The sequence below is a fragment of the Clarias gariepinus genome, chromosome 5 (assembly GCF_024256425.1).
Source record: "Clarias gariepinus isolate MV-2021 ecotype Netherlands chromosome 5, CGAR_prim_01v2, whole genome shotgun sequence".
Classification (NCBI taxonomy): Eukaryota; Metazoa; Chordata; class Actinopteri; order Siluriformes; family Clariidae; genus Clarias; species Clarias gariepinus.
This window is the reverse complement of record NC_071104.1, coordinates 26,436,375-26,456,452: the sequence shown is the minus strand read 5'-3', so window position 1 is coordinate 26,456,452 and position 20,078 is coordinate 26,436,375. Positions and strand designations below refer to the sequence as shown.

The 20,078-nt window shown below is 38.8% G+C and overlaps 2 protein-coding genes across 3 annotated transcripts in view; both read right to left on the bottom strand.

Annotated features, from left to right (window-relative positions):
* slc4a10b (solute carrier family 4 member 10b) overlaps positions 1 to 3,104 on the bottom strand; it is a 52,500-nt gene extending 49,396 nt beyond the window's left edge. The window contains exon 1 of one of the 2 annotated variants that reach the window (XM_053495988.1): positions 2,895 to 3,104. In XM_053495988.1, the coding sequence (XP_053351963.1) occupies positions 2,895 to 2,942 (48 nt within the window). In that variant the 5' untranslated portion in view covers positions 2,943 to 3,104. The remainder of the gene's footprint in view (positions 1 to 2,894) is intronic. The other variant, XM_053495987.1, reaches the window with a different exon arrangement.
* Positions 3,105 to 8,872: 5,768 nt separating this feature from the next.
* Positions 8,873 to 13,568, bottom strand: tbr1b (T-box brain transcription factor 1b). The gene is made up of 6 exons (XM_053495989.1): positions 12,778 to 13,568; positions 12,208 to 12,362; positions 11,899 to 12,020; positions 11,446 to 11,604; positions 11,178 to 11,239; positions 8,873 to 10,588 (listed from the first exon to the last, which is right to left on the bottom strand). Exons 1-6 carry the CDS (start codon positions 13,467 to 13,469, stop codon positions 9,739 to 9,741), a joined length of 2,040 nt encoding a protein of 679 aa, XP_053351964.1. The 5' UTR covers positions 13,470 to 13,568; the 3' UTR covers positions 8,873 to 9,738.
* Positions 13,569 to 20,078: the final 6,510 nt, after the last annotated feature.

Here is a 20,078-nt window from a genome sequence, read left to right as displayed (position 1 = left end):
TCTAGTAGATCTAGTAGATCTTCTTTTAACTTCTCTAAATCCAACATAATCCTGACCATAATAAAGTGGATGCTTTCCACTTGACATTTGGGGAATTTGGAGGCCAAGTAAAACCTCAAACTTTTAGTCATGCTCCTCAAACCATTCCCGAACAAATTTTGCAAATTGGCAAGGCATATTATCCAGCTAAAAGATGTCACTGCCATTGGGAATATCATCACTAAGAAGGAGTGTACATGGTCTGTGCATGTTTAGGTACGTAGTACGTGTCAAAGTACAACAAATGAATGTACCATGAATGTATATGTCGAAGTACCACATATAAATGGCAGGACCCAATGTTTCCAGAACATTGCCCAGAGAATCACATTACCTCTGCCAGCTTGTGTTCTACCCATAGTGCTTCCTGGCGCTGTCTCTTTCAGGTACGGCTATAAATATGCATCCTGCTGTCCAATTTATGTGAAAGACAATGTAATTCATCAGACCAGGCCACCTTTTCCATTGCTCCTTGGTCCAGGCCTGATGCTCAGATGCCCACTTTTGGCACTTTTTTTTAGGTGGACTGGGGTCAGCATGGACTCTTTGACTGGTCTGTGGATATGCAGCAAGCTGCGATTCATTGTCTGGGATTTCCCTAATAAACCCATTTTTGTTGAAACCAGTATAAGTTTCAACATTTTTGTGCTTTGGTAGTTCTTCCGTGGGATTGGACTATAGAGGCTTTCACTCCTTTTGAATAAGCCATAGGCATACCTAACTCGGTTTATGGATGATCCTTCCTTGAACCATTTTTGGTAGATATTAATCACTGCTTCTCGGGAACACTGAAGAACGTATATTGGTTTTTGGAAGCATCTGACCCAGTTCTCTAGCCATGAAAATGTGGCTCTTGTCAAAGTCACTTAGATCCTTCCACTTGCTTATTTTTCCTGCTTTCAGAAGAACAAATTTAAGAACTGAATGTTCCCTTGATGCCTAATACACCCCGGTGATTGGCGTATATTGTAAAAAGTTGTGTTAAATCTACAAGACCTTTAAATATAAATGCACAAAAACATTCTGGAATTTTGTAGATTTTACACATCGATATTATGTGCATTTTACTTAAAAAGATGTGTAGTGTGCCTAATTTTAAGTAATTAGTAATAACCCAAACATGCCAATTTTGCTCATTATTTATTTTTGTTAACTAAAAAATTTTACTTGATTGGAAATATTGGAAAACACATTATTCATTATAGCCTATACACAAATGCCCAGCCAAAAAAAAAAAACCCACTGAAATGCTGTATTTCATTGGACCGCCTTTTGCTTCTTTTTGCTCTTAACTTTTTGATAAGCTTACTTAATGTCACAATGTTTATTTCCATCCAAAATTGCATTAATTTTTCTCCAGGATAATGGTTTAATGTTGGGAGAGTCGGACCTCTGCATAAAGCCTTCTCCAGCACATACCAAAGATTCTCAATGAGGTTAAGGTCTGGACTCTGGGGGCCAATCCATGTGTAAAAATTATGTTCCTTGAATAACTCTGTCACAATTTGAGCCTGATGAATCCTGATATTGTCCTCAAGAAAGAAAAAAATCCATCAAGACAGAAAAAAAATCCACTGATAGAAAAACCTGGTCGCTATATTCAGGTAGTCAGCTGACCTAATTTTTGAGAACATAACAGTGCTGAAACTAGACCTACCAACAGAAGCAACACCAGATCATAACATTTACCCTGCGCAAACAGCTTAAATCTGGACTCTGAGACCTTTTTCCAATACTCTACTGTCTATTCTTTATGCTCCCTAGCAAACTGGAGTTTTCTTTTACTTATTAGCCGACTGATAAATGTTTTTTCTGAGGCTGCACAGCTGTTTGGTCCCAATCCCTTGAGTTCTCTTTATGTTGTGCATAGCTGTGAGTTCTACTGTTGTTGTTGTTGTTAGGATTTTATTTCTTTAAGCATTTATGTCTCCCATCATTCGCATTTAGGATGGTTTTTCTGACCACATTTCTTCCTCGAACATGATGGGTCACCGCTATCCTTCCAGGTTTTTAATTTTAGCAGGTTAAATAATCTCCTTTGTTGTTTTCTTTGCATGATGCAGGACAATAATTTGACATTTCTGAAATAGAGTAACACCTTAGTCACAAACATAGGATATGTTTTTTGACAGGAATGAGGTAGAGAAGCTACTCACTGCATCAGTACCTTGTTGCCAGCGAAAACATAATAATCACTGCAATAATCCAGTGCAAGGCTCTTACCTATTTGCAATTCAGGTTGTGACTGTTTTTTTTTGTTGTTTTTTTTTGGCCTTGGCAAATAAAAGCATCTGACAGCTTTCACATTCTGAGTGATTTATCATCATAAATAGTGTAATAAGAGGATGGCAGCATAAGGCTATATTTTTTTCTTAGGACATGACTGTTGCGTGAAGTTCCTCTGCTCCTGCCATTGTGGTGTAAATCAACTTCCCCCGCGTCCTCTGAGTCTGCGACACTTGCGGCACTGCGTGCTAATGATTTTCACGACTGGTATTTTATTTTCAGCCAGTTAAATTATAGTACAACTGTCTATTGTAATAGGCTAATCCTAGGAACGAATTCGGTCAGGGTTTGTGCGTATGTTAGTCTGCGTTTAGACGCAGTGCACACAGCCGCAGCATGTAGTCACGTTTCTGCAGAGAGCCTGTCATCAGACGCAGAGCCTATTGCTATGTAACTGGAAATGCGCACATCGCCTATGAGAAGACTCTACAGTTCTCCCTATGACAGACTGGTCACTTAAAATGGATTTGCACCAGCCAGCGAATGCGCACAGGTCTGCAGTGTCAGTATGGGCGTTAAACGGTGTACGCGACGTATTACACGAGCGTGTATCGGAAAGTGGATCTTACCGTGGGAAGCAGCGGCTCCATCTGAGCGCCCTGATCCTTCAGGTCCATCTTGGCTTACTGTACCTACCGCTCGGCTGTGATGCTGTAGGGGGTTCTGCTTCTGTAAAGCGGCGCTGGCGCTGTAAGCATCGACACGGCGCGGTGTGGTCACATGTTTAGCAAAGTAGACAGGCCGACCCTAATATTATTACTCTGGAAGGGGTGTCTCTCTCTTTCTCTCTCCCTCTCTCGCGCTCTCTCTCTCTCTCTCTCTCTGCATGTGTGTAAAGTGCAGTGTGACGCACTGAATATTCACTGAAACCCTATAAACGTTAGAACATATACTGTTCGTGATGATGGATTACATTGCAGAAGATCCTCCTACACAAAATCATCATTCATTTATTTATTCACCTTCAACTACCCCTTTATCCTGGTCGAGGACAGTGGGTCAGGAGGCTAAGAAGTAACACACACATACCACCTACATCTACAAATATGTTTTAGAGAAAACCAGGAAACCTATAAAAACAGGATAACAAGCAGATCTTCACAAAGAGAGTAACCTGAGGTCATGATCGAGCTGTAGGCCTTCGAGATCTGATTTGTGATCAACAATGGTTTACAACACAAGAGTAATTAGTAATTACTTATGAAGAGTATTGGCTATTTAGATTAGTCACTGGCAGCTTATCGCTCATCCACTGGGATCATCAGTGATTAAGCAAAGGTATAATCCTGTGTGTATATATACTGTATATACTGTGTGTATATATACACTGTGTGTATATATACTGTATATAGGCGCATACATTTTGTCTCTAGGGTTGATGTGTTGGTAAGCAGAAAAAAATGGGCATGTAAGGATTTGATCAACTTTGCAATGTTCCAATCTGCAGTGGTCAGGATCTACCAAAAGTGGTCCAAGAAAGGAAAAATGGCTGATCCATGTCTGTGTGTGTGTGCGCGCGTGTTCCCACCCAATGCCCAAACCTCAACCACTGGATGCAGTGCAGGTCCCAAGCCTAAATAAAAAAGAAGGGTTGAACCCTATATATATTTCTTGCAAGAAATCTATTGATAGATGGTCACCCATCAAGCTCCATAATAAAACTAGCTCATGAAGACATCCCAGAAAAGCAAGACAAAAACTTACCTCTGCGCTGCGGCCTCAAAACCAATTAACAGCACCTCAAATTAGAGCTGTTATGAATGAATAGCAGCCACATCTAAGGTAAGGGTTGTGAGAAGGGTCAAATTATTGGGAGATTTGAAATTCTCAATAGAGGTATTGTTGCACCTAGTGGTCGGAAATGGGAACTACAAGAAGGTCCACAGAATCCCATTGCGATAGAAGTCGCGCTTTTTTATCTTTACATTTTCAGTGGATGGCGTGCAGCAAACAGAACAGGGTTGCCAAGACCATATTTTGGACAGATTATTCCAATTAAATCTACTACATTTTGCAACAAAAAGGAAATGTAAGTGGCTATGTAGGATATGTGGCCATGATGACAACTAGAATTAATTGTATTCTTGTTTCAGGATTTTTAACCACTATTTCTTGCAGAATATTTGTACAAGATAATCTTGAGCTACTTTGCAAAAACAACATGATTAAGATCAGTACCAACATATTTTTACATAACAGGGGACCAAAATGTGTTTAGCTTTAGCTTTGTTTGTTGGTCTTGCGGCTGCTCCCAGCAAGGGGCCGCCACATTGGACTATCCATACATACAAGCTTGTCATAGATGTTTACGCCAGCTGCCCTTCCTTTTGTGACCCTCCTATTTTATCCAGGCTTAGGACTGGCACTGCCCTTGGCTGGGGTTTAAACCCGGGTCTTCCGCATGGCGGGCAAAACACCTACCTTCAAGCCACCAGTGCCCTATAAAAGTGCCTTTTTGAAAGCTTTAGCTTACATTTACTAAAGTAGTTTGTGGGTGATCTTGAGGTATGTTTGGGATCAGTGCCCTGTTGTAGAAGCCAACATCTTTCCTCATCAGTTAAAATCAGTTTTAGATCCCCATTCATTTGCTTAGAAGAACCCATGGTGGTCGAGTGTTAGAACAAGGTTAAAAGAGTCATAGATTTTTTTTAATACTCAGTTGTAATGCCCACTGACCATTCTTGATCTGATTAACGAGTCCTAACAAGTCAACAAAGGCCTAACAAATTAATTAGGTTCTGAGACTTTACAACTAGAAGGGTGTCCATGTTTTTGCACATGCCATTATTAAAATTTATTAGGTTACATTAAATATAAAGTAACAGAGCATTTGCAGAAAATGTTTTTTTTTAAATAGCTTGCTGCAAAAATTGTTTAGTGGGATGCGGGAACAACACAGGGCAAAATTAAACTTTTTTAATGTAATTACACAAGGGCAAACACTGTGTCCTTCAGGTCACATTACCACATTTGTGAGCAATGGTCTGCAGCCAAGTTTTAAAACGATTTGCCTGTGTTCTCAAGAAATCTGTCAAAGAGTGTTTTCAGGGCATATAAGTATTTTTGTCACAAGGGTTTTTTTGTTTTGTTTTTGTTGTTATTACTGAGTGTTACTTTGTGTGGGGGGGGCTTCTTGCCTACAATGTTGCACTGTTTTGAAGCATAACCCACCTACAGTGTTAGATAGGCTTCGTGATGCTTTACATATAAATTTTGGTGTGTGTGTGTGTGTGTGTGTGTGTGTGTGTGTGTATACAAAGGGGCCCAAAAATGTATACACATTTCAACAGTTAAAACCCGAATTGAATTATGGCAGCAGTATTTAGTTTTCTGTTTTTTCTAAAAATGTCAGTAGTGGCACCATTGTTGATTCTATCATGTGATATATATGCATTTTCTAGTCCATAGTTTTTATGTTAAAGTGTGTTTCCTTTTTCGAGGCCTTCTCTGTTTGCGTACGTGTGTGCGTGCATTTGCCTACGTGTGTGTGTGTGTGCATTCGTGCATGTACATGTGTATGTGTGTATATTTATATAATATAGAAATCTATACGACTAACCAAAGAGAAAATGAACTAAAAAGAATGTAAAGGTTTAATGATAAGAACAGTAAAGAGTATTCTGCTGATTTTAAAGCTAGAATAAGGTTGCCTTCCTTCTTTGACATTGTACTGTATTGATTGATTGATTGCAAGAAAACCCTGGAATTTCAAACATCATAAAGACGGCGACCTTATTCTAAATGTAAAATGATCTCTTTGGGTAAAAGTATAGCTTCCTACATTACCCACAATGCCACTTAACTCGCTGTTGATAATGTTGCTACTGTAATTTCTGCTGGATTCGGAAAGGCTTGTTGGTGGCAATTTCAAATTTAGTGCAAGTTCTAATGATGTAATTTCCCATCCCATCACATTTGCTTGTGAATTGAAAAGAACATGAATGCAATGCTTGTGTCTGCTAATGAATAGCTACTTTAGATGCATTTTTACTTTTACAGACCTGAGTGGCCATTGTTACTGTTCTTTCATGCAATATTTTGAACTAAAATACAAGCATCGCAAAAATTGCATACAATAGTGGAAGCAAGTAACATTAGCAAGCTAAATAACGTTAGCCATCTAATGCTAGTTATATGGGTGGTCATTTTAATGTTTATAATTACGTTCTGGTTACCTTTTCAAACATGTCTCTGTGTATACATTAATTTAAACTCATTACAGCTATAAATAATGTAGAACACATTAGATAAGAGGCATTACACTGTTCACAATGTAACTGGCCATGTTGATCTGACCTTTTAGATGAGAACAGTATACCAAGTTGATGAGTTGAAAAGCTGGGCAATAGACCCCATGTATTCTCCTTCTAAAAAAGCACTGTAGCAGCACTTTAGTCTTTGAGGGTGCTTTTTCACTGGGGCCTGGGAACCATTTCCAAGAACACTTCAAGCCCCAGGACCAGTTGATTTTTGTCTGTAAGCATGCATTCGTTCTGCGCTCGGGAACCAATCCCTGGACTGACTGCAGCTGTAGTCTCAGGAACGATTTATGTGTTCACAAGCACGGTTGGTGGGACATGTATACGAAATCGTGCTTAAAAAAGAAAGTGACATAATTACTATTGGACTTTATCACCATACACAAACAAATGTGGCTGCGAAAAGGGTCTATATTGAAGTACTGTGTACTGTGTTTGTTTGAAAACATCCACTCATCTCTTCATCTGTACACTCTGGTCCAGCAGAATTCTAAAGTTTTTTTTTTTTTTTCATACTAACAACACTGTAGATCACTTACTAGCCAAGCCAAGCGTCTGCCATAAATTAACTGTACTGTATCATACTGCTGCATTCAATTTCCAAATTTGGAGTCCAACCAATGTTGTCTCCATCATTCCTGTGTTGGATTTCTAATTAATATGTGATTAGTAAAGGTGGGAGAGAAAAGACGCTCTTGTTTTTTTTTTCTCTTGTCTTTACAAGGTGACAGTTAAACCTAACCATTATTACTTATGTTTAAGATCTTTACATTATTTTTGTCTTGTTAAACCCTTATGAGACTGCACTAACAACACACTCCGTGTGATATTGAAACTAACCTATTATAACAATATTAAAATACACCAACCAACAATCAAATTAGCACCAAAATCACTCAAAACATCAAAGATATTTCAATATGGACATATTTAATGTTTTTCAGGGTGAAGTTTACCTTTAAGCGTAAACGTCCATTTATGTTTTTACTCAAATGACAGTTTCAGCTGCAAAATTAGATCATATATTTACAGTACTTTGTATTAAATCAAGTTAGTGACCAAGTCCAGTCACAAATCATTTATTGTCATGTATTATTATATAATAAGATTGAATATTGTGTCTGAATTATAGCTTTAAAAGTTGACGCTTGAATCGCTAGTTAGCATATCAGCTCTGAGGCTCTTCTTCTGAACATGGAGGTGCTGGCGCCATCTGGTGGACCTGGACTATAATGGGCTTAGGCGTCTTTTTCCTTTTCCAAAATTATTTATCTCAGCCTTCCATGGAAATCCCTTTTATCGAATTGTTAATCAGCCTCACTAACATTATAATCAACCTAAAACAAATGGTTAAACAGGGATCCCGTGGGATTTAATTAACATTTAACTAAAGCAGAAAAGAAGGAAAATGTCGCCGCCACCGGATGGCAGCAAAACAAACTTTTCACATTAAAAACACACACTGGGTTGTGTAGCAACAACTGTTAGGATCGCAGCACAAAAACCAAAGCACACACAACTGATAAACAACGCAAATAGACTCACATAATGTGATTCATTAGACGACTCATAATGTGTAACGAATGATGAAAATAACTTTCGCTGTTGTATACAGGTTCATCTTAAAGAATAGCATTATTATTTTAATTATGGATATTTTAATAAATTGTGTATTTTTGTCCTATTAAGCCTACTAAGTTAATCAAGTCATTAACTTGTGATAAAATAAACAGTCTTAAATAATTATTGAAAGATGGGGAGATTTAAATTTATGTAATCTTATTTTATGTTTTGGCTCATATTGTTTAAATCTGTGACTTAGATTTTGTTGACATTTCTTAATAATGTGTAGGTGACACTTGGCGGCCTCAATATGCCTTATCTGTGTGCCATATGTGCATCATATCCTCAATCTGCTGCCAAAAGTATTAACTCAAATTAGAGGGTTTTGTTGCTGTTGTTTGTAGAACTACCTGTTGAACATCAATTTATTTTTAATGTGCATATTCCTTTATAGGAAAAATGAAATGGGTTCAGCATACGACCTACTAAATAAATAGTGTTTCCTTCTTACTCCTTCTGTTTTTGAAAATAATATTGTTTTCCAAATAAGTTTTTCGTAAAAAATGTATGGAAAGTGGAATGTAATTGCACAAATTGCAATATTAATATAATAAACTATTGGGCGAAAGATTGAAGCGTATTCCTCTAAAACACATGGTCCTGGAGTCAAACCTTACAAGTCAGTATAACCTACATTTTAGTCCCATTTGTACCTTAGGTGAAGGTTAAAATTTGAAGGCTGTTTTACTAACAGTTTGGGGTATTTATTGCAAATGAGCACAGCACAATGACATTAGCTTTTCATAGCATGTCTAACTGACGCGTCTTGGGATTTATGAAATTATTTTAAAAAATCACAATAAATCACAAAAATATGTCGAATGTCGGAAATAATGTCTCCTTTAAGAAATGGCACCTGCCCTGTACAAGTAATGTGTTGTTTTTCCTTATATCATGGATTTAAATATCAAGGATTTGATTTCATTATTCGCGGCCAACCAACAGCGTTACAACGAAGTACAAAATGGTCTCACGTAGAGAGCAACAATTAAACTACAGACTAATATATTTCCAAACAACAGCAATACAATGCAATACAACTCTGTTTGGTCTCTATTAACACTGAACTACTGACTGTTTGGAACTCTGAGTGGTCCCTATCTGACGTCTCCTTTTTATCGGAGAAAACAGACTGGGCCTAACCACTTCTCTTCCAACCTAAAGCATTTCCAAGATAAAACAACCTGATTTCATCTAAAAACATCGCACCAAGCATCTAATATTTCTGCCATTTTACATACTGTACATCAACAGGTAATGAGAAACCACGGATGTCTACACAGGTATATACATCATTTAGTTACAGTGGTGTTTCCAACAAATGCAAAGGAAATTATAAACCTGTTACTAAGTTTAAAAGGAATGATAGGCCGCGTAGCTTAATAGATCTAAATATACAAATAAATGCACGAATAAATAGATAAATAAATAGCCAAAATAAAATATGAATAAATAGATCAATATGAATCGCATTATTATTTGAACTTGTCATGGCAGGAGCCATGCTCTGCGTTACGACTTGTTCCAGTGTCTAACTGTGTGAATAGAAGCTGTAGTAGCCAATGTCCTTGGAGCAGTTCTTCTCGCACTCCCTGGGCGTTAGCATTTCAGATTTTAACGGAGATGCTGTTTCCGAAACCGGCGTGGCAGATGGAGAGATCCTCCTCCGCTTGGCTTGCTCGAAAATGCCCGAATCGCTCGAGTCGATCGATTTAATTGAGGAGGGCGTCTCTATCCAGCTGGACTCGGACAGGTCCTTGGGTTTGGCGTCGTCGTTTGTGCCAAGCGGGGATCTCTCGGGTGCGGTAGGGTCGCCCTCGTCCAGACCGACCAGGTAACCCGCAGCCGCCGCCCGGGCAGGGACTGAGTTGGTGGGCCAACAGGGGAGCACAGCACCGGATTTACCGCAGTACTGAGGCGGAGTGCGTGCTCCCCACGCCGTCGCCTCGCTGTAGTAACCCAAGGCTCGGTTAGAACAGCCGGCCGCGGGCAGTGGGAGAGTTTTGACTCCGGCGGCCGCGTACGAGAGCAGCGTGGCCGCGTTGCCCGCGAGATCGGCCGCGGCGGCAGCGTCGTACGCCGTGGCGGCGAAGTCCAGTCGGTTGTTGGCCGGGGTGACGAACCAGCGCTGCGGGGAGCCCACCGCGGTCTCGTCGGTTTGCTGCGGCGAAAGCAAGCTGTTGCCGAGCGGGACGCCGCGGTCCGTGCCAGGAGCGCCACCGACGCCAGGGTGAAAGCGGGACTTGGCATACGAGCTGACAAACTGGTCCTGCAGGAAAGAGCCCGGCATGGCGGCGTAGCGCGCACTCGGCATGAGCTGAGAGCGCGGAGACTCACCCGGGGACGGCGTCAAGCGATCAATGTCACAACCTGTGTAGACGCTGGAATAGGAGAGGGTCAAACAAACATAGTTTGAGTATTATGAACTTGATAAAACATTTTAGAGGAACCTGCCACCTGCATGAACATTAAACGTCGAGCGTAAAGGCGCAAATAAAATGTACAATTTTGGTTTTGAAAAAAGTGTATTTAATTTACAGCATGAGTTTATTTAAGCATATCTATGAAACTTTATTTAGCTTATTTGCTAATATAAACAAGTCCACTTATTTACTGCTGCCACCTGTTTTATTTACCTCAAATAAAATATTGTAAATGCAAATATTTCCTAATTCGTAGTTGTTTTTTTTTAATTATGTCCGTAGACGCTTTATTGTATATGTTTATTTCCAGGATATACATTTAGCTTCGGGATTGGATACCTGTAGCCTATAGTTAGCTCCAGAAACGCATTGGAACATCATCTTGAAATACGAAGTAAAATAACCCATGAGTGATATTTGACGTGACGTAACATTAAATAAAACGACTAAATAATAATAATAACAATAACAATAATAATAATAATAATAATAATAATAATAAACAATAAAAAATAATAAACAACAATAATAATAATAATAATCTTACGTGTCATAATTGTCCCGGAATCCTTTTGCAAATGGATTATGGTCAATTTTTAGCTGTGTAATCTGTTGGGTGAAATACAACAAAAAATGCAATGATAACACCACTCTTTATCACAAAGATTTGATAAAAATGCAATGAATTTGCATTAATAGTTACAATTATTATCTGTCATGTCTAATGTTAGCACATCACCCACATATGCATATGACCATACGTAAAACATCACTGGTAAATATATTGGTGCGTTGAGGCATGCTGTAATTCTTACGTCTGTATTTTGATAGGCCGTGACGGCGATAAACTGAGTTTCGGGAAAGGTGAAGGTCTGCACGCGACCAGGCTGACTCGTGTCCTCTGTTCCGTCTTCATTCACCTGCACCACGTGAAGCCGTGGCTGGTATTTATGCAGAGACTGAAGCACCACCATCTAAGTCACCCGAAATAAACAACAGTTAGCTCAGGAGGGTACTGCAACGCCACTTCCAATGCGTATATTAGATTAGGCTACATTAACTGTAAGGCTACCACATCCCACATTGATACCACATCAAACCTGTTTAAAATATGTCGAACTATGGTTAAATGTTACAGAAATAGTTTTTTAATCTCCCACAGTGATTACAAAACATCACCACAGTGATGTTTAAAAGGATTTTACATTTTCTACTTTGTTCCCATTAAATATTTTTTATCTTTGTCCTTGTCATATTTATTGACTAACCTGTCCAGTATTGTTCGAGGCTCCTTTGTTGTTCGTTAACTTCAATTTTCCAAACGAAATCTCTTGGCGCATCCAGTGTGCGCCCGTGTTGGGAGAATCCGGGTGCATGTACACTCTGTTTCCTACACATATTATATAAATATGGGTAAGAACCATATAAAATATAAATATATATAGTCCTTCCATTATTATTATTATTATTATTATTATTATTCGTTAAATACGTCACTGAGACGCATATGGTGTGTTGTTGAAAGTTGAAACGGCAACAAAAATATATTTTTACAGTTAATTCGCATTTGTGCATACCTGTCACATTGGTGTCCGCTTTGCCACACGGAACCCATTTCCCTCCCTGAAAGCGCCAGTGGTTCGCATCCGCCAGAATCACATCAACAAAAATGTTGTAGTGAGCTGTCGGGTCCAAGCCGGATATATTAAAACTTAAAAACGGGAACATTCGTCTAAAGATGGAGAAAATGTATATTAATTTAAATGCTGCAAAGATTTGTCGTTAGATAAAATTCAACATTATAATTATATAATATATTAAAAGGCATAATAAAAAAGAATAATCATAGAAATTATAGTAATAATTAAAAATGAATTATAATTTAAAATAGGTAATAAGCCTAAATTAAAACTGAATTTATGATAATAAAGTTAAATAAAAACAAAACAAGTGTGCTTTTTTATTTGCATTTAAACACGGAGAAGCAGGTGGTTTAGTAAATGTGTATTTATATGAATAATAAATACCTAAGTTAAATACCTTAGAATTGTAAAATGTTGCGACTAATTTGCGCTGAGTAATTAGTCTACAACTTCATTTTTCACAATAAAAAATAAACGAAAGTTTAAAAAATCCCGAATACCTACCGTCCTTGCTTGGTTATAATCATCTCGGTCTGATGTCGATGAAACTTGAGCCATAGCGCCCTGTTGCACAGGTAGATTTGTGCTTTCCCGGGAAGCAATCCTGCCTGCGCCGAGCTGAACTGGTAGAAAGCGGCACCTTGGTACGCGTGGCCGTACTGCTGAGTGTAAGGGTAGGCAGCACTCGGGTAGCCCTGTGGAGAAGTGTTACTCAACAAAGTGTTGTAAGCTCCGTTCGTTATGACAGGATGATGCGCCATATAGCGACTCGGGCTTCCGATGGAAAAGGCCGGGTGCGCTGGTCCGTGCTGGCTGGGGTAGGGGAACATGGCGGCAGGGCTGGCGGAGAGAGGCTGAGTTTGGCTGGACTGTGACAGGAGATACCTTTCTCCAGCAGATCCATCGAAGTTGTGACGAATGTCAGCAACTCCGTCGAGCGCTGGAGAGAGTTTGCCTCTCTGCACGTCTCCCGACGAGTCCTTAGAGTCGGCAAAATTGTCCGCCTCTGACTGATTCGTCATCCCAGCGGAGTTTTTTTTCAGGGGTGAACTTCTCTCCAGGTTGTCACGAGCAGATGTAATAGGATGGCCGTGCAAGGCGAGATCAGAACCTTCTGAGTTTGGGTAGCCACTGCCCACACTCAAACATTTCTTGGAGAGCGCGAGAGCTGGCGAGATGCAGTGCTCTAGCTGCATAGCTCTCTACGACGGCAAGCGGCAATTAACGCGTGCGACGTGAGACCGCAGGCTTAACGCCTCGCGAAGTTAACCCGGGAGAGAGAAAAAAAAAACGCCTTCCCGCGGTCGGAGCTACTTTGCGCAAGAAAGCAAATCAGCCAGTTGACACTACCTTTGCAATCGAGGGGGCTTTCGCTTTTCATTCCTGCCGCCTGCATCGTTAATGAATCGACTTTTGCTATTGGTTAACACGTGACAGTAATTTAATTAGACAGAACTTAATTAGGATAATCAAGGAGGCCCTTCACGCCACAGTGTATTCGCTTCTTGTGGCCAGTGATGTTTGTACACTGAAACTTGTGAAAACTGGGACTGGTGTAATTTTAGCTACTGAAAAGACAATAGTTTGATACGCCAAAATTATTACAATTACAATATAGTGGTAACAATTATAACCATTTTCGGTGCCAAATATCAATAATTACTGACCATTACCAATGTAATATTTTTACTCCATACCATTTCAATATATATATCAAATATTGTAAGGGATGCTGTTTGATTAATGTCTAAATAGTTACTTGGTAATGTCGTTAAAGTAAACATGAGTAAAAAAAAATGATTTCAAATTAAAACAAAGAAATTACCAGGAAATGTGTTACATTTTCCAACATTTTGTGATTTGGCGTGAAATTACCTTGAATATGTATTTTCTAGTCCGAAAAAAAGCAATAATTTATCTGAGTGGGCTACTTCAGGTGAGAGTGTACACCATGCGCACTCCAAAACGGGACTCATAGTAATAATACAGGGCAAAACTAAATAATAATAATAATAATAATAATAATACGCAGCCGTATTATCGTAATCATATTTTTGCATCAGCATGCACACGGCAATTTAAAAAGATAAGTTGTAATTTACATTCTTTTAAAATTTTGATAGGATTTTTTTCTTTTAAGGTATATGTATAAATAGCTCAAAAGCAGTAACCTACATGGAATGATAGAAAAGTACCTTGTTTTTTACTTCTTTTCTTAAAGAGCGTGCATGTTTAAACCGATTTTTATTCGTGAACCTGATTTATACTCATCAGTAAAAAGATTTTTGGAAGTTTTTTTCTTTTTCGAGCATCATTCCTCTCAGTGTTTCTGCGTGATGGACGACCCAACTTTGTGCTCTCCCTGACTAAGAATAGCATTTTAATTCCCAATAAATTTATGTCACCAGTCTGACAGGGTATACTGCATGGCTCTGCCAGCTACCTCTCATTAACCGCTGTTTATGTCATGAGTGTCCAGATTTCATTCCTTTCTATTTCCAGCATCAATGAATCAATTTTCTTTTTCCTCCTTTTCAATCTCAGAACATATTCTACAGCCCTTCCTCTATGTGCGTGGTGATTTTAAGCTTCCAAGTGGTTTGCATTAACGGTTGATCTGCCTGAGCATATCATTTTTTGTGGGAAAAAAAAACATAGTGTTATAGATAATTTATCCTACAGTGAGGATGGAACTTGGACTAGAGGGAAATAGCTACTGGTCGATTAGAATCCAAATTTTTAACCCGGAATGCGTGCGCGTTTATGAGTGTAAAACAGCTCGGGTGAGTGTGAGCGCGGGGATGCGCGGCGAGGTGAGCGGACCTGCACTTCTAATGAACAGGCTTTTCGTTTCCGAGGCTAACAAGAAGGGTCATTAGAAAGGGGCAACTGGGTCCAGCAATCTATTCTCCAGGAACGTGCAAGCACAGGCTTGCCTGCATGCGCCTAACCAGCTGAACGAGCGGCTATCTTCTCCTCCTCATTATTCCCCTCTCTCTCTCTCTCTCTCTCGCTCTCTCTCTCTCTCTCTCTCTCTCTCTCTCTGTCTTGTCCGATCTTTAATAAGCCTTTAACCAGACTTAGGCCTTACCGCTGCAGGCCTTATTGTTGACTCACCCAGCATGCATGTCTTGCCTTAAAGAAGTTGTTTTTCTTCCGACCTGTTATTCACCTCCCCTTCTTTTGTTGTGCATTAGACACCCCCTCACACCCTCCCCTTTCCTATCTTGTACTTTGCACTTATTAGCTCAGCCAGTGGCCGTAACCGCAGAGAAAGGGCCTGGAGGGGGATTATCAATGCCAGGGCCAGTACTGTGTCCCTCAGGGCGTCATTGTGTAGAACACACAGCTTTTGCATCCTCAGGTGGGCATAAACACACGCCACTGACCCACGCACACAGGTGATGTGTTCCTCTGCCGCATGCACATTACTCTAATTTGTTTGAGCAGTGCATTGTGCTTTTAATTATATATATGCCATATCTACACCTTTCGCAATCTGAGTATTTTCCTTATTGTAATTAGTAACGTATTATTTGCAGCCACAAGATTCATCATTTATTTTCTTATTCCTTCCATAAGACTCAAGTAAGGCAAATGCATTTGAATCGGTTATGAAATATGCGGGTGCGGGAAGCTCTCATAATGGCCACTGGCCACTGTGTTGTAACGGGGTCCTAATCTAAAAACTAAGTGTCAATGCATCCAACGTGGAAATTTAAACGAAACCTCAGTTTTTCATTGATATTCAAAGAACCTCTAATGTGTCATCATTGTGAACAGCTTGAATAAGTGACCTCAGGCAGAGAGGTGTTTGCTTTTGGTTCACCTCCTAGAGCCATCATGTTGGCATTGATCAGTCGTAAGATGCCAATAACCTGCTATATGAACAAGCCAAATGTCAGATCTGCTTATCAGCCTTGCAGAACGAGACATGTCTACTAAACCTCTCCACATCTGCCTGTGGCACAGTGCCAGCAGCCTTCCTGAGCCACTTTACTTAACTATGCTTAAATAACTAAGCTAAGAAGGTCACATTAGCACTTTATTACCAATCAAATAGCAGACATTGGCAGTTAGATAAAACAAAACCAGGTGGCTTTGTTTCAAACTATTGTAGTAAAGGAAAAATTGTCACTCAGGTCTAATCTAATCACTGTCAGTAGTAGAAAGAGGAGGCTGCTGTAAGTGAGCACCAGTCCAGGGACTTTACCTAATGCCCGCTCTGTCACATCAATGATGGGATCGTCGCACATCGAATGACAACAAAATTATAGCCAGGCTGGATATGGGGACAGAGGAGGCTGCCCCAGTCACAAACGATTGCTTCCTGTGAGCGTGAAAGAGAGACTGTACAGAGTAAACACAGTACTGACTGGACAGAGATGAAAAGAGAGTGAGAGCTCAAGGTTATTTGTGATTCATGGCAGGTAGTGGCTTATATTACAGAGTTAATAAAAATTTAATGGGAATGCATTTAAGATGGACCTTAAGTTATTTATAAGTTGTTTGCTGAATGCAATATTAAAATACAAAAAAAAAAAAAAAAACCTAAAATATATAAGAAAGTCCTATTTAAAAATATTTCTCACTTCTACACTGCCAGATTTCTCCCAGCTTGGCTAATTATCTCATTAATAGTGTTTCTTCATTGTTTGCTATTAACATGTATTCTGACCGCTGTGGTGTCCTGTGGCTGGGTCAAGGCCTGTCACAAGGCATCAGGCAGTTATTTGGAAAAAGGAGATGGGAGGTGGTCTGGTGTGGGCTGTGCGGACAGTTGTGGCTTTTAAAGCCTTATTAGCCTGAGTGGATCAGAGCCAGACCTGCATCATCCCCTGAGACACACTCCTACACCGCTCATTATTGATGTCCTTTTAGGTCCTCTGCTCAGGTGTCACTCATGTCAGAGCTGGCTTAGTTTGGTATAGGAGCCAGATTTACTTTCTCTCTCTCTCTCTCTCTCTCTCTAAGACATGAACATAGTGAAAGGCTCCTGACTGTTTAACCCTGACTGCATACTTTCTTTGCTGATTCGATGTAAAATTTAAGCATATAAAAATTGAGAATCAAGTAATTTATATGTAATAATTAGATTAGATTAGATTAGATTTCACTCTTAGAAAGTTCTGATGTTTAAAAAAACAGCACTAATGACCAAGCTCACTAACAAAATAATTTTAAAAGACATGACTCAAGTGTATTCATTATAGAATATTATAAACAATCAACATATTTTCTTTCACTGAAAGTGATATTATTATTAGTTTTTTTTTATAACTTGACAAATTCTGTTTGCTTAGTTAAACAAAAGATTAATACAACTGAGTCATTTAAATCGTCCAAAAATCTAACCAATCCTTTTTTTACTGGACAGAACCACTTGCAATTACATTGGAAAATTACAACAACGGTTTCATCTTGAGACCAGCTGGGATTTGGAAAATAGAGGGCCAACAACAGAGATGAAACATTCAGTCATTCTCATATTTTAATAAACCAGGCTTCTCTAAATTAAGAACATTCCACAGTGCCAATGATATACTGGCATACATTCATCAAGTCCTGATTCTCAAAGGAAACCCGCTAAAAGGCAGTACAATTTGTATGCAGGCAGTGGAGTCCATAAGTATCACTGGAGAGTAATGCAATATTTGCTGATTTTTCTCTGTAAACCAATAAATTGGAATTTTAAATGAAACAATGACTATGTGGTGCAAGTGCAAAAGCTTGAATTCCTGGGTCTTTACATCTACACTATACTGAATAAAGTATGTGGTCATGCTGTATAATCTGAAATGCTGATTAGTTGTAAGAGCCTTTAATTATATCAGAGTTTTGATAAAACAAACAAGTCACTGAGTAGGGCTAATATGTCTTACTGTGTGTAAAATCTCCCTTGTATAATAGGTTGCTAATATAGTTTGGTATATTATGCATTGCAAAGATTTGTTTAACAACAGTAATATAATGGCAACAAGGAGTAATCAGTAAATGGTGCTTTACTTACCAGTACTGTAGGTTTGCCATTTGTGGATTTGTATTTAAGATTCAAATCTTAAATAAAATCTTAAGAAAATATCAGATTTTTTTTTTTTAAATGCAGGTTAATAAGTGACATGGCAGTTTGGAGTGTACTGTACTAGTTTAAATGCTCCAAACCTAGACATGTATGGGTACTTCTCATCTACTCCTACTGCTTCAAAGCATAAAAATCTGTCAGTATTAACAAAGAGGTAGTTTTGATTGACTGTACCTGAGCACATACGTATTAGCATTCAGTGCATGAAATATGTGTCATAGACATGCAGAATAGACAATAATTAGCATTTCAGAATAGTGGAGATATTGATCCATTTTCTTAATGAGCACCATTTGAGTAAAGTCAGTCTATGGAGTAAGTGAACTGGACTCATTAACTGCAAAACAACAGTAATGAGGACAGTGGCAGAAGTAGACAGCATACAGTTTGCCAAAGCCTCATCAAACTGACAATATCTTAAGATTAAAAATAACAAACTAGGGTGCTTTATAGCCAATGTCCCTTATCGTGGATTAAAATAACACTGGTACAGTCAGTTAGCCTAAAGTTCAAGTACACATCATTGTTAAAATCTTTGCCCAATGAACATAACCAGCAAACTGGATTTCAACCAGATTTTTTGTTAATTATTTTAAAAAGGGCTAAAATTACAATACATTAACTCTTTAATTAACTGTCCTGATTTACAGGATAGTCAGTCAATGGAATTTACACTTTGCCTTGTTAGTTTACATGAGGTACTGTGTTTTACATGCAGTTATCAATTAAGGCAGATATATGTTATGGTCAAGGGTCTCGTGTATCTAAACATTTAACAATATATTTAAAGGTTTAAAAGAAGCAAAGTCAGTAGCACTTGTACATGTCTTTTAGTGTGGACATCATCATTTAAGAAATTTCAGATGAATAAGAATTATGTTGATTTTGTCAGTTTAAATTACAACAATATTACACCATGCTATTGATTTTTTCGCTGTTTATTTGTTTGTTTATTTTTCTGTGAACACATGTATCACCCCAAACCTGATTTGCCATTGGACTAGTCATTTTCCTTTTCGTGAAGACACATGTTCCCTGAGAAACAGTGACAATACTAATGAAATGAGTTCAGTTTGTGCAGCATGATCTGTCTACTATGAAAATCTAGAACCTTTAAGTATTCCATGTTGGATTTCCTAAGGATGTGACAACAAACATCACTGGAAATTTGTGAGAGAAAAACATATAATGATTTTAATTAATTTGTGCTTAAAATCACAAACACAAAGTGTTATTGCGCATTGTTGCTCTGAAATATTGCATGGATATTTATATCAAGTAACAAAGAGGGAAGAAAATGGCTAATGTTCCAACTAAACCATCTTTTATCACCAGCTTCAGGCCTGTTAGCGACTCCTTAGTTTGTTGCCAGTCTCTTTAAATATTCAGTGAACTATATGACCCGTGGAGTGCAGCTGGGCTTTGCGACCATTTTGTTCTTTCTGCTGCCATGCACTGTCAGACATCTACAAGTGAAGAATATCAGCCACTATCCTCTGCAAGCCCCTGGGCATTAAAAATTCAGGTTAACTCTACTTTTTGAGCCATTTCAGATGAAAAGTGCAGAGAAATGAAACTGACTTATGCCAAATGAATATCACTCAATTGCTGTGATTTTGCCTCTTATGTTTGTATGGTTGAAATTATTTATAAAACATCAATTTTGGCTGATGGCATGAAGTGTGCACATTTCCCTTCAGATCCCGTGGAGACTTTTGTCATA